The 15,051-nt window shown below is 38.6% G+C and overlaps 1 protein-coding gene across 15 annotated transcripts in view; it reads right to left on the bottom strand.

Annotated features, from left to right (window-relative positions):
• Positions 1-15,051, bottom strand: part of gramd1ba (GRAM domain containing 1Ba) — a 590,058-nt gene that overhangs the window by 57,830 nt on the left and 517,177 nt on the right. For 14 of the 15 annotated variants that reach the window (XM_068053903.1, XM_068053889.1, XM_068053890.1 and 11 more), the window contains 2 exons: positions 2,954-3,038; positions 1,293-1,396 (listed from right to left, as the gene is read on the bottom strand). The exons of the other annotated variant lie outside the window; for it this stretch is intronic. In XM_068053903.1, the coding sequence (XP_067910004.1) occupies positions 1,293-1,396; positions 2,954-3,038 (189 nt within the window). The remainder of the gene's footprint in view (positions 1-1,292; positions 1,397-2,953; positions 3,039-15,051) is intronic. 15 annotated transcript variants of the gene reach the window in all.

Here is a 15,051-nt window from a genome sequence, read left to right on the forward strand (position 1 = left end):
ATATTTCCTTTGCAAGAGATTCTGTTAAGTTAGCAATCTAATGTTTCAACTGCATCTTTCGGTGGATTGAAAACTCTCAAAATGGAACAGACTCTGTAAAATCAATTTGTTGAAACTGCCCCGTGTTCTGCATACATTTCAATTGTTTTATCCATTACTTCAGCAAGAATGTACAAAGCCCCCTCAATGGGCAGAAAAGACTTTGTGAAACGTTTAAAAATGAAGATGTCTGGTGTGATGTGTTCCATCAGAAAACAATTTTATTTAGAAATTACATGTCTGCAGCAGTGAAATGGTAAAGATTAGGGTTACGTTTAGAGACATAAGTACCTTTAAAAAAAGTTTTAAATAAGTTTCGCATTATTCCAAAAGTTAAAAATTATAATGAAGTAGTAGACATCTCTGACATCAGTGCTCAAATGTTCAATACAGAACAATCTGAATTTCTGAGTTAGTGCCCAAAATTTATTTTTGGCATAGGAACCAGATATTTACAACTTTTAAAATATGTTTCTTAATTTTTATCTTGTATATTATTTCCTCTGCAGCTCCTCAAATTTTCTGTCCATCCATTTAGCATCACCCACACTAATATGGTGACCTATACAATTAGTATCTCACACTAACATGGTGACCTTTGCGATTAATGTCCCACACTAACAAAATCGCTGCGCATTTGGTTCCTTACCTCATTCTATTTCAATTATAAAATCTCTAATGATTTTAAGTTAGATTTCCATTTTGCAGAAAAGCTATCTATTGCCAGTAGTTTTTCATCATTATGCAAATATTTTAGGTAATGTAAGCTTTTTTATTACTTATGCTGAACAAAAATCAGTTAGGAAATGAGTTTACACATTCCTCCCCGATATTCTAACACAACCCCTATTATGGGTTATATCAAAATAATCACCACTCCTCCAATACAGCCCATCAGATCTGCTACAACCCATGTTATTGGATACTGCAGCCCACATGCCCATTGACTACAATAGATAATTCTAGATTCTATATTAAACTAAGTAGTACAATCTTAGTTACCTATTAAATGAATTAAATTTTATTTCGAAAAATATTACACTAATGATTTTATGACATCTTTAAATATTTTCTTAGATGACAATACCGTTCTCCAACTATGCCCATGCCCCAACCATTTTAAAAACCTGCCGATAGGAACATGCAATTTGCCAGTAGATACAAATCATAATAATATTTTGTCCTTGTTATGACGTTCATTGTCTTCTTAAAACTAGAGGAAAATGTATCTGTAATAGTTCAGGACTTCATACCAGTGTTTCCCATCTGAAGATGTTGCTATAGAAACAGATCCAGTTTTCCGAGAGGTAGAGTCGCCCCTGCAGGAGGATGTCCCTTTGCAGGGCACATGAGTAATCTGGCAAAGGTCAGGTCACAACAGAAACAAAATTAAAATTATTACTATGCACAAAACTGTCCACCAGAACCCGAGCACCACCCAATATATATTCACTAACATCTAAAGCAATGTGCATTCTTAAGATCAACAGCATCCCAATGTTAATGTTAGTCAGCACCAACACTGAAACTTTATAGTAAACCTGGGCAGTTCAGTAGTTGAAACAAGTTAACTTACAATCAAACTGAGGTGAACCAAGTTACAATAAAAATTGCTCTGGCTGCCCACAATACATTCAGCTTCCAGAAACTGTTCATGTTTTAGAAACAGAATGGTTTTTACTCAGTATCCATTTTAGCTTATTATTGAGGCAGTCTCTGCACCAGTAGGAGATTTAACGAGGTGCATAAAATTATGAGGGACCTAGACAGAGTGGATAAGAAGAAGGACCTATTTCTGTGAGCAGAGAGGTCAATAACCAGGGAGCATAGATTTAAAGTAATTGGTGTATGGATCGGAGAGTTGTGGAGAATTTCTTTCGCCCATAGGGCGTTGGGGGTCGGAATTCAATGCCTGAATGGTTGTTAGAGGCAGAAACCCCTATAGCATTTAAAAAAGCAGCTGGATATGTACTTGAGGTGCCATAAACTACAGGGCTATGGCCCAAGAGCTGGAAGTTGAGATTAGACTGCTTAACTCTTTTACAGTTTGCATGGACAAGATGAGCCAAATTGCCTCCTTTTTGCCGTAAATCTTTCCATATCATGTTTTGTTTCCATCCTTGAAAAGACAATTGTTAATATGACTTCTACGATAAATTAAGCCCATTTTGAAGAATGAGTGTATGTCACATTACAAGTACAGTATTAATTTCAAAATTACCAATAAATTAAATAGGTATGTGATTTATGTTTTGAAACTTTAGTCATTTGATAGAAAAATGTTACAGCAATTGCTAATGAGCAGGGAATGGCTCTTTTACTAACAGGCAGTCATATTGATTTTGTTCCACTCCAACACTAAAGTTGGGGATTGTACATCAGATATGAAAGCTTAAACTGCCTCTGAAATGAATGGAGGTGAAATTCCCACCTCTAGTGATCTCAATTCACTTTGTCCTAGTGCTAGTTCAGGTTCTGACTCTGGTTTCAGGCCGTATTAACATTATAAATGCAAAGTGGGAACACACCACTTTGCACTCCAGTTATCAAGTGAATTTCATCCTAAACTCCTCATAAAATGATTTCAGCTGAATCTCAGAACTTATAACAACCTTCCATAAAGCCTTTTAACATATTCAATTTTTCTTATAAATTGCAGCAGGAATATAAAACAAAATCCAATGGTAAGTAGTGCTGGAAATATTACAGTATCATTGGAGTTCAGTGGCCTTTTTTTTCCTGAGCAGGAAACCCAGTCATCAGACTTCTTTTCCAGTCATCTAAATGTATCTTATTTAGTATGGAAATGTTTGTTTAATTATAAATGTTTAGTTTTTTTTATGCAGCCAGTCTTGTTATGAAGCAAGCTTATAAAACAGTGCATGGTCGGTACAAGCAGATTCTTGTTCTTTACCAACAATGAGTCGCTCCGTGTCTGGCAGCTGCTTAAAGAGCTTTCGGAAATCCTCATTCCGTTGTTTGTAGGTTGGACTCAAAACCTGAAATACAGAAGCAAGTTAAGAATTTCTATTCAAACTAATTTCTAAATCCTAGAAGCGTTTTGGAACACTTAACAAGGTTTTCTTTTCTGAAACAGGTATAGAATCCCTTGCCTTTTAGAAATACAATGTGGAGGATTCACTTTTCATAATTTTCCGAGCTGGAAACACATGGGATCAGGTGGAATGCAAGTTTTTAAAAAATTCATTCGGGGATGTGGGTTTCACTGGCAAGGCCAGCATTTATTGTCCATCCCCAATTGCTCGAGAAGGCGGTGGTGAAACTATTTCTTGCACCGCTGAAGTCCATATGGTGAATGTCCTCTCTCACTGCTGTTAGGAAAGGAGGTCCACGATTTTGGCCCAGTGATGATGAAGGAATGACAACATGTGTGACTTGGAGGTGGTGCTATTCCCATGCACCTACTGCCCTTGTCCTTCCACATGGTCGAGGTCATGGGTTTGAGAGGTGCCTTGGTGAGTTGCTGCGATGCATCTTGTAGACACTGCAATCACGGTGCGCCGGTAGTGGAGGGAGCAAAAATTAAGTTGTTGGATGGGATGCCAATCAAGTGAGCTGCTTTCTCCTGGATGGTTTTGAGCTTCTTGACTGTTGTTGGAGCTGCATTCCTCCAGATAAGTGGAGAGTATTCCATTACATTTCTGACTTATGTCTTTGCAGATGATGAAAAGGTTTTGGGTCACCAGCAGGAGTCAGTTCCTGCAAAATACCCAAACTCTGGCCTGCTCTTTGTAGCCACAGCGTGTGTGTGCCTGGTCCAGCTTCTGGTCAACAATGACCGCACCCCCCCCCCCCCGCCCCCCCAGGATGTTGATAGTCGGGGATTTGGATGCTGTTGAATGCCAAGGGGAGGTGGTTAGACTTTCTGTTGTTGGTGACGGTCATTGCCTGGAACTTGTTTTGCACATCGCCCCTAATTACCCACCAGTGGCTTCAATGGAGAGTAAAGTGGGATGGGGTGTAAAACTAGCTTCGCACACAGTTCTGTCAGTTTCCTGATGGTAGAGTCAAGTTAAAATTACTCCTGATGCATTTCCTCTAGAACTGGATTGTCCTGGAGAACTGGATTGTCCAAGCTTATTGTCTTTGTAGAGCAGAGGCATGCATTCCATGGAGCCCCTGAGCCATATCTTAAATCTACACTCCTGTTACTCTGCATATATTTCAAGTCGCTGTTGCTAATGGATCTTGTTGTTATTTATCCACAAATGAAGCATCAGCACTTAAAATCTCAATGTCCTCAAAACACAACCAGGACAAACCAACAAATGGGAACGATACAAAGAGGACAGAGTTGCTCCAAGGCCTGGCCACTCCTGCTCTGGTAAGTAGTTTTGGACAGTCAAACAAAGAGCCTACTGAAGCACTGCTCGATACTTTTCATGGGTCCTCGATTAATGAGGAAGCATAATCAATGTTGATTACGTACAAACACAGGAAAATATGTTAGCTAGGCTTACTGGCTACTGACTTAAAAAAAGTAAAAAAAGTCAATGTCACATACACTACAACCATTTAGTTATCTTAAATATTAACTTTCAAACTAATAAACATGATTAGACAGTGAGATTCTAATGATACAATACGACATAAACATAATTCCATTAAACAGCACTGAATACTCCTTACTTGCCTGGATGAGTACAGTTCCAACTCAACATGCTCAATACCATCCAGGACAATAACAACTTACATTCATGAGTGCGTTTAACGTAGTGAAACATCCCAAGGCACTTAACTAGAGCGGCATCAATAAAAACACCAAGCCACATAAGGAAATATCAGGCCAAAGACAAAGAACAAAGCAGCCAGCTTGATTGGCACACCAGTCACAAGCTTAAGCATTCACGGTTGCAGTATGTACCATCTATACGATGCACTGCAGCAACTTGTCAAGGTTTCTTTGACAGAAACCCCTACTACCTAGAAGGACAATGACAGCAAGCATACGGGACCTCCACCATCTCCAAGTTCCCCTCCAAGTCACACACCATCCTGATTTGGAAATATACCGCCGTCCCTTCATCATCGTTGGGTCAAATGCCTGGAACTCCCAACCCTAACAACACTTTGGGAGTACCTTCACCGCAAGGACTTCCGTGGTTCAAGGAGGAGACTCACCACCCCTTCGCAAGGACATTTAATGATGGGAAATAAATACTGGCCTTTCCAGCGATGGTCACATCTCGTGAATTAACTAAAAAAAAATTATATAACCATTCTGAGACCGCAAATAAACTAGATTGGAACTCAGTAAAAATATGCATCAGGCACATGTACATTTACTCATATTTTCATTGCTATATGTATAATAACTACGAGGAGCTTATTCAAATTTGCTTGTTTATAAATTATTTGCCGAGCTTTCTGTTCTACAGTTTACAATACGAGCCCCAGAAATCTTAGCTAATATTTTAAGACCTGAATTTGTGGATGTGTCACTACATTCAAGATGCAAAAATATATAAAAAATAAAAACACAAAAATGTACCAGTGATGGACAAAGTTGGCACTGTCCAGAATGAATTGTGGGGCATCTTTGATATGATTCAAATCTTCCATCTAGTTTGTACTTATTTCAGTGCTCCATAACACATGATAATTCGATTAATTTCACTTTTGCCTGTGACAATCAGAGCGGTAACAAAGGGTGATAAGCGAAACACCTTTCTGTTCCTCCTCTCTCCCCCACACCACCCCCAAAAAATAATTCTATGCCGAGAAACTGACACAGACAAACCAAAGCTTCCTCCCCCAACTTTTGTCCTGACCAATACAGACAAACAACACAAATGGGGCTATTTTAATCTAAGTAGTCTGTGTTTGGAGCACAATTAGCTTGTCAGACTCCAAGTATTGTCTCACAAGTTGTGCATTTGGCTGATGCCACAGCTGAAACATCAGACAATAGAATGTGTCTTAAGGGCCACATGGAGATAAATTTTAAGTGCACTGAAATGATGAACCTCTTTTGACACTGAGCTGATGTGTCAAAAAACATGAAGGTGCCAATTTACACTGGGGCTCAGTATCACAGTAACCAGGCCTTCTCTGGTATGATGTGTACAAGGCCATATTACGTGTCAATCTTGACTGGGACTAACAGCAGACTGACCATGGGCAGTATCATAGCAAGTTCAATCCTGTCCTCATCTGACATCCACAAACATTCACTTTCCATCAGAGGTCACTGGTTGGTGATCAGGAGCAGGAACACTGCTTCATTTTTCCTTCTCAGCACAGATGTACTGTGGCCAATTGCAGCACCGCAACTATTCACCTACCTAAGTTAGCTAATTTAGCATAGAGCGGAGTTCAAACTTGGGACACCCTCAGATTTCTGATCATCAAACACTATAATTAATGTTCATATTGTCATCAATAGGCAGTCAGCTTAATAATATTCTGAGACAAGTAAAATGTAGGCTGAAAAGACTAACAAATTACCATCTCATGAGTAACTCAGTAAAACAAGTCAGGAAAAGGATTAGAATGTGTCATTATTTTGCTTGTTTAGTTTTGTGCTTTTCAAGTATCAATGCCTACCTATACTTAAGCAATTCAGACAGCATCATTAATGACACTACAAATACTTCAGAAAAATAACATACCTCAAAGTACTTGTACTTTTTTTTTCTGCTTACAGGATTGGAGTAGAGTCTTGAAAGTACACGTTACAAGTAACTCATACACTTTAGAAGACTTGTTTTCCCTTCCATTAATTCCTATTGCAACCACAATACATGGCTGATGCATAGACTATTCCAATTAAAAACAAATCAGGTAACAGCAAACTCCACTTAACAGTTTTTTTCCTGTTAAGAACAAGTAATTATACAGTCAGAACCAATAATCAAAAAAAGTTCAGAATCTAAGTGCCTAATGACAAGTGATAAAATTATTGACCATTGCCTTTCCAGTACTGCACCCCCTCATCACAATATTCTTCCTGTACCTCATCCAACTGAGTCCAGAAAAAAGAGCAGTGGCATTCTTTTAGGATTATGCAATCCTATCCTCAGTTGACAATTGTACATACTTCAGTCACTGTCACTGGATAATGATCAAGAGCAAGCACCCAGACTGCTTTTTACCCTTGACAGTCAAAAGGAACTGAGGCTAATTGTAGCATCCTACACATGCCCCAGCTGAGATCAACTCATCCAACAAAAGAATCAAATCTGGGTCTTCTGATCTGTATAACCTCTAGGCTACCAGGAAAATTAATGGCTAAAATATTGCAGCATGAATTTCCCCCCAATTACTATACATACTAATTTGCTATCTGGTAACAATTTCTTTTTAAGTGCTTGAAACACTTGGTTTGGATGATGTCACATACTACAAGAGTGGCCTGATTAGTTTCTGATCACTTGCAAACAGAGTATGTAAGTATGAACACACTCCCAGCCATTTTTTCCCCATTGTCTTCCTTCTTTGCCCCTCCCTTTGCGCAATTCCCTATGCAACTGTTTAGATTTTCCTCCACTGATGCACATCAGCAACATAGAATCTTACAGCACAGGAGGCAGTTTGGTCCATCATGTCAGCTCTCTGAAAGAGCTTTCCAATTAGTCTCACTCCACTGCTCTTTCCCTATAGCCCAGCAAGTTTTTCCTTTTCAAGTATAACATGTGGTTACACATTATGCAATAGGAAGAGGTTTATTTTGTGATGTTTGGTGCTCATTATATATATATTGATATATATATTGGTAATGGATAATAAATACTTTTCTAATTTCAGCACCAGGTGATAGCATCAAGCACAGGTTATATGCAGAATAAAGATCTCCCTATACTGGTGCCTCATACACATTTTCAGAAATAGCCCTATACTTCTAGTCAATTAGGCTTGTATTCGCTAGAGTTAAGAAGAATGAGAGGGGATCTCATAGAAACTTACAAAATTCTAACAGGACTGGACAGACTAGATGCAGGAATGATGTTCCCGATGGCGGGGGATTCCTGGACCAGGGGTCACAGTCTAAGGATAAGGGGTAAACCATTTAGGACTGAGATGAGGAGGGATTTCTTCACCCAGAGAGTGGTGAGCCTGTGGAATTCTCTACCACGGAAAGCAGTTGAGATTAAATCATTAAATATATTCAAGAAAGAGTTAGATATAGTTCTTAGGGCTAATGGGATCAAGGGATACGGGGAGAAAGCAAGAACAGGTTACAGAGTTTGGATGATCAGCCATGATCGTATTAAATGGCAGAGCAGGCTTGAAGGGCCGATGGCCTACTCCTAGTTTTCTATGTTTCTATAAAGTAAGATTGTCAATTAATGCCAATTTTGCAACACCTTTGGCATCTTGGGCCTGTGGGTATTTGGTGGAGCTCTCCAAATTCATTTTGCAGATAGAGAAAACTTTTATTTATCATTATGCATTAGATTTAAAAGCGGGCCCTTGAAGGGAAAGAGCAGTCTAACCTATGGCACTAACTAGTTCCCTTGCGTCTAAAATGAAAGCTGATGGCATTAAATCAGGATAGTAACAACCTCCATTGACAGGAAAACAGCAGTTTAATGGAGAACATAGCCTATTTTATTGGGTTATTCTATTCCAACATAAAACCTCCTTAATCATAGGAGCATGGAATGATGGCAAGGATTCAACCTAATTAAGGTTTGACATCAATATAGCTGAAGTGATTTTTTTTAGTGTCATCAAAACACTGAAGATGACATCTTTGGGATTTTTCTCTTGAATTTGTTACCGTTATACTGCATTCTGGATATTTCTGTTTGCCATTAGGTTTATTACTTTTACTAGACATTGTGCCAGGCAGCTGTGTGAGTTAAGAACTTATATCATGTTGACACCATTTTGAAAAGATAAAATGGACTATGCCCCTTCTTCTGATAGATAAAAATAACTGTCTACTTGCAGTATAAAAAATATGATAGAAGTTGAGTAATCTTTTGAGATTCTGTTGCTTCATTCAGCCTGTTACAAGCTTTTGGGAGATGACAGCTGAAAGCAATGCAGACATTCACATGATTAACATTATTACCGTGGGGGGATAGGCGAGTGCAGTGAGTTCGATAATGGTCTTTCAACTCTGGTCTCAAGTTGGCCTCATCCAAGCCCAGAACAACAGAATTCTCAGTCCGCTGGCCATAAGGGGCCCATTCAAAATAAGCCCACAATACAATCTGCCCCAAATTCAGCACTAAACCAAAAATATCACTCACAGGGATGGTAGAATGGCTGGTGTTGAAATAGAAATGCCAAAGCGATGCAGCAGTGGGTATTTTTCTGAGACTGGGGTTAAAGCATGCTGCTGGGGCACAGTCGAGGGAGCTTTGCCTGGGAGTGCTTGATGCTGACACTGAATGCAAGACAAAGAAAGTGCTCCATTCTATTCTTTAGCGTGAAGTGCACAAATAAAACTCAGTAATTATTCCTGCAGCTTCAGGCATTGCACATTTAACATGCACTTCAAACTATCACTGCTGTGTATTATCTCCACAGGTTAACTCAACTTGAAAACAAATACTGTTAACTCTGGTGTATATGTTGTAGCTTCAGGAACATCCCTTGATGCTCCAAGTAGAAGCCTCTAATTTATATCAAAAAGACAATTAAAAAAGGGCAAAAGTTATACACCAGACACAAACACCAGATTTTTAACAATCTATTGGATGAATTTTTTTTTTGATTAAATACTGAATGTGAAATTCTAGTCAGGACTCAATTCAATAAAAAAAACAATTGTCTTCAAGGAAGATCCTACTTATGCTTAAGGAAAATTGACTGTAGTTATGATGGAGGCATGGATTTTATGAATAGCCCAGTAGAATAATGAATAGGATACTTGCATTGCACACGTATAGTTACAGGTTGCAGTCCCAGCATCTACTGCCAGTCCAACCCGCTAGTTACATGTGCAATGGTCGTTAGTTCTCAACAGGGCCACTAGGTGGGACGGTGGAAAAACATCGCCCAACTCACCCCGCAGCAAGCGCAACTCCTATCAACTGAACATGGAGCATCATCAGAAGAAGTCTTCAAAGAGAAGCCTGTGTTCCCGTCCGCCTCGCCCTCCAGGATTAAGGAGGATGTTTTGGGGTTAATGGCCTTGGGGTGAGGGAGGGAAGGGAAGAAAATGGAGGGCAAAAAGATACATTTGAATTGAATTATTACAAATGACTTTGATATAAACAACAAAATTGCAGAAGATAAAATGCTAAAAACTAATTTAAACAGGGAGGTTTACCATTTTTTTAAAAACGTGTTTTTCCATTCACTGTCTGTTATGTTTGCTGTTTTTGTTCAAATAATGGATGTTGGTGACAATACCTGGAGTACTAGTTTGGTTGGGTACTTGGTCCAAGAGCAGAAGGGAGTGGAGGGTGGGTTAGCACAGGCTGAGTTAACTGGAGGTACTTTAACTATCTTCTCATTTCAAACAATTCAGCCCCTTCACACATCTGGATTCTGGAACTCCTCCAGCCAATTTCCACAATGAGATCATTAGTCCCAACTGTTCAAACAAAAATACTCAGCAAATCAAGAGAATATCTGGAGGGAGCACTCCTTACTCAAAGTGCTCAACCATTCTATATTCAAAAAATTGATATCCAGAAAAAAAATCCTTGGCTTTAAAAAGAAAAGGCAACTCCACCTGGACAGAAATCTGCCAGTTTGTTTCCTCCTCACTACTAAACCACTCCATAACATCACCGGTGGAAAGATAGTCTGAACAGCTCCAATCATTGAGACCTGTTCCGGAGCCACATCACTATAGAGAAGCATTCAACAGTGTTAATCTATTTTAATGTAGACAAGGGAGTACTTCAAATCAAAAGCACTCCCAAGGCTTTCTGTCCTCTTTTGACATCAGTCTTGGTAACTGTGAGATGTTAAAAGACTACTGATGATGAGAGCGCCTCATTTGCAGATCATGCCATAGGACTTGATACATTGCAAGGCATGTGCGTAGCTGCAGCATTCCAAAGCTTATATGGAAACATGAAGTAAAGATGCTGAAATATGCAGATTTGGCTGAATGCAGAGACATTAAAGTATGAGGGTCATGTGGTGGGGAGCTGGTATCAGGAATTTTTGACAGCCTGGATAAGAAGTTTCTTCAGGTGACTTGTCAAGTGACAAATAGGATTGTGTGGTCCTCAGAGAGGGTGCCAAGTGTCTCACTATCAATAGGAAAAGGTTTCCAAGCAAAGTTGATTGGTTTTAGGGGCTAGTGCGGATGTCAATCGTCACCCCAATAGCTTGTTGAGTGCCACAGGGGCCAAGACTATGATCATACCTGGCGGCAACAAATGACCTGCATGGTTTTGAAAGCGTTAGTTTGTGCTGTTTTCACACTATATAATAGTTTCCTGATATTTCCTATGCATAACAAATAGATACAGAGTAACGTCCCATATATTGGAGTTTATATTGCCTGTTAATATTTTACCTCACTTTACTTGGTGGTAGCTTGTACCTGGTACTATTTTCTTATCACCCTCTCCTTACATAAGTAAACAAAACTAGAAATGCGGTCTCAAGGCAGTTTAGCAATGCAGCCAAAAATAATATTCAATTTGCTAAATGGCAATTCATAAACACTATAAGAGCAATAACAAAACTTAACTCCTCATATCCAACTTGTATCCAGTTGTCAGTCCAATAGTCAAATCAGCTTGAAGAAAGGGGCAACTTGCATATATCGGGTATATCACTATTACAGCCGCTATCTGCAATCCCAAATTCCCTATCCAAATCAACTGCGCGGAATGAAGACAGACCCAGTCCAAATAAACTAGACGTAAAAAAATGCCTCAATATGTTACCCAGGTGTAAATTGAAAAGGTCCAGAAGCACATTTGCAAAAGTAGATGATGAAACGACGAGGTGGACTAAAGCAAACACATACTGATGGATTTATTACATGAAACACTGAAAAGGTTGCGATTCGGACCTGAGCAGGTAAAGGTCATCCTGCACATGCTAGTTCTGAAACTTTAATCAGTACCAGCTTGAATCTTCAATCCAAGTCTCAAAACCTGCTAGATACATTTCAAACCCACAGACATGGAAAGTTCATAAGTAACCCGCCTCTTACAGGCCCAGAATGAATACGATACACACAACGTAGACTTTAAACACTGATGAAAGTTCCATCCTTCTCTTCATAAGTTTGCAGTTATGAATTTTCACCTCTTAAATCCTGTTTTCAGGGAAACCACCAACAGTGAATTATTGCAACTGCCTTTTGAGCAGCCCACATAGGCCTTGATCACAAAATTTGCAAATGATTATAATTGTCAACATTTCGGAAGCATTTTTTTTGGTTAGTCTGGAAGTTAAGGCATTGTTCATAAGAACCATTTTCCAGTGCTACACATAGTCTGGTCCAGTGACTTCTAATGTGATTTGTCTTCAATTATGAATGCAATTTAGAGTCACATTGCTCCATAATCATGAAATTTAATTGGTGCCACTTTTGGAGTATCTTCATTCCCATAGGATCATGACACTAAGTGAAGATGCTCCAAAATACTTTGTGAAGTGCTATTCAGCAATACACATAATTGGTTGCCTTTCATACACACACGTGATCCTTAAAGTATAAAAACAACTTTTTTTCTTACATTAGAAATCAGAAAATGCACTTTGAATTCTGTACAAATACTTGAGTTTAACCATAGTTGCTATTTCCAATCATTTCAGACTACTACATATAGAAGACATTAAACATCTTACCGGAACTCTCCTAAGGTCAGAAGCAAATTAAGCCAGCACGATAGAGAAGAGGCACTGCAAAAGACCACCTTCATTTATTGATTCATTTAGTGCTAGACAGTAGTTGCTTTATACATAATTATCTATATGTTAATGTTGGCCTTGCTTGTACTGAGACACTTCTTCACATCATGTACAGCAGCACAATGGAATATGGTTGCACCACTAATTTGTTCATAAACTAGGCTGACATTTCAGTGCCACACTGAGGGAGCTCTGCACTATTGGAAGTGACATTATCTGGACTAAGCACTAAACTGAGGTCTTGGCTGCCCTCTCAGGTGCGCAAACAAGATCCTTTGCACTATTTGAAGAAAAGTATTAGCTCTCCCAGTTTTCTATCCAACATTTAACTCTCAACCAACAGCACTAAAAGCAGATTATCTTGCCATTTATCTCATTACTATCTGTGGGAGCTTACTGTGCAAAAATTGGCTACTGTGTTTCTCTCAACATTACAACAGTGACTACATTGCAATAGTTCTTCATTGGCTGTAAAGTGCTTTGGGATGACCTGAGATCATGAAAGGCACTATATAAATGCAACTTCTTTCTTTCTTTCCTAGTTGCAAAAGAACCAAAGTCTTCTTGAACTAAATGAGCCGAGCTGAATAGAAATTATGAGGGCAGCATATCTAGTGAAATCAGCAGGTTCAGACGGAAGAGACAATATTTTGAAAGTAAAATCCCAACACTTTTGAATACTGAGGCAATTGGATTAGAAGCTACATTTTAGGGGACTCTCCATGTACTTTCTGTTACTCCCTTACTTTCTTCATTCACTGGTTCCTCTGCGTCACAGATTCTACAGTGGCTCAGAGAAAGTGGCCACTTGTTTCCAACTCACAATTAATCTCTTCCTAGGCAGTTGTGACCTTTGGCTGAAATCGGAAATGTAGAAAAGTAGGAAACGACGCTGGTGACATACCACTGTGCAACACCACACATTATTTCTCTAATGCACACAATATTGCACAAGATTGCTTGAGACTTTACAAGAGAATTCTAATGCGTTACAAGGGATCATTGTGGTCTACTTATTACAAATAGAATGAAAAGATATTATGCAACATGAACCCCCACAGTGTAAAATAAGCAACAAAGGGAACTCCTCAATGACAGCAGCAATCCCGATTCATTTTCATGACTTTTTATCTGGTAAATGATCCATTTTCCTCCTCTTAACAATACGCTGAAGAAAGGAGTCAGTTTGTCAGATTTTGAAATGGCAGAGGCCACACTCAAAATCAGGTGATAGTTATGAGATATAAAATTCAAAATTGGATGTATAATCTATGTCCACTTTTAGAAAGCATTTGAAAAGGTTCCAGAAGTGAGGCTTTCAATGAAGATTAAGGATCATGCAATGATTGGCAAATATAATACTTGGGTTAAAACTTATTGAAGAGGGAGGTGATAAGAGAAAAAAGTTATATCTTGGGGGTGAAAGGGGGGGGGGGGGAAGGTCCTATTTGTTGTCCTTTGTTTACAGTATTCGTAAGTGAATTGGAGAAGAGCACTTCTAGTAATATTATAAGTGGTTAATGCTACGAAGCCACGTGGCCAGGAGACTAACACAAGGAAGTTGATAATATTCAAAATCATGCAAAAGGTGGGTCAAGAATTAGGTGATTTGAATGTAGATATAAGCATTATATAAAGGATAAATAATATATATATATTATATATAAAATATATTATGCACTAACAATTTATGTTCCATTCGCAAAAATGAAAAGAATGAATGTATCTATTAAGCGTCCAAAGTATTTAGCTATCAAGCTATTATTGACAAACTCAATCGTGTTCCAGTGATATTTCGATAACAAATTGTAACAGATCATTTAATCCTCTATAACTCATTGGTACCGATTTTTTAAATGTGTTTAACACAGTCCATCCCACTTTCAAAAACTAATTTCTATATTGGTCAGAGTTCAGAGAAGAGGTGTAAGAATGTTTACAAGTCTTTCAGCTCTAAGTTACAAAGTGAGAGTTCAGAGCTCGACTAATTTTCACTGAAGAGACACTGAGATCAGTTATTATCCAGGTTTTCAAAATGATTAGCAGATTAATGCCTTCTTTAAAATAGCGGACAGAGAAATGTGAAACTATATATTAAACACTCATCTGCTATTTTCATCTGCATTAGTCTGTTGCCCTAAGTTCCTTAAAGAGGGTATCAACAACAACTTGGATTTACATAATACTTGTATGTTGAGAAGTGCCACA

The sequence above is a fragment of the Heterodontus francisci genome, chromosome 22 (genome assembly GCF_036365525.1).
Source record: "Heterodontus francisci isolate sHetFra1 chromosome 22, sHetFra1.hap1, whole genome shotgun sequence".
Lineage (NCBI taxonomy): Eukaryota > Metazoa > Chordata > Chondrichthyes > Heterodontiformes > Heterodontidae > Heterodontus > Heterodontus francisci.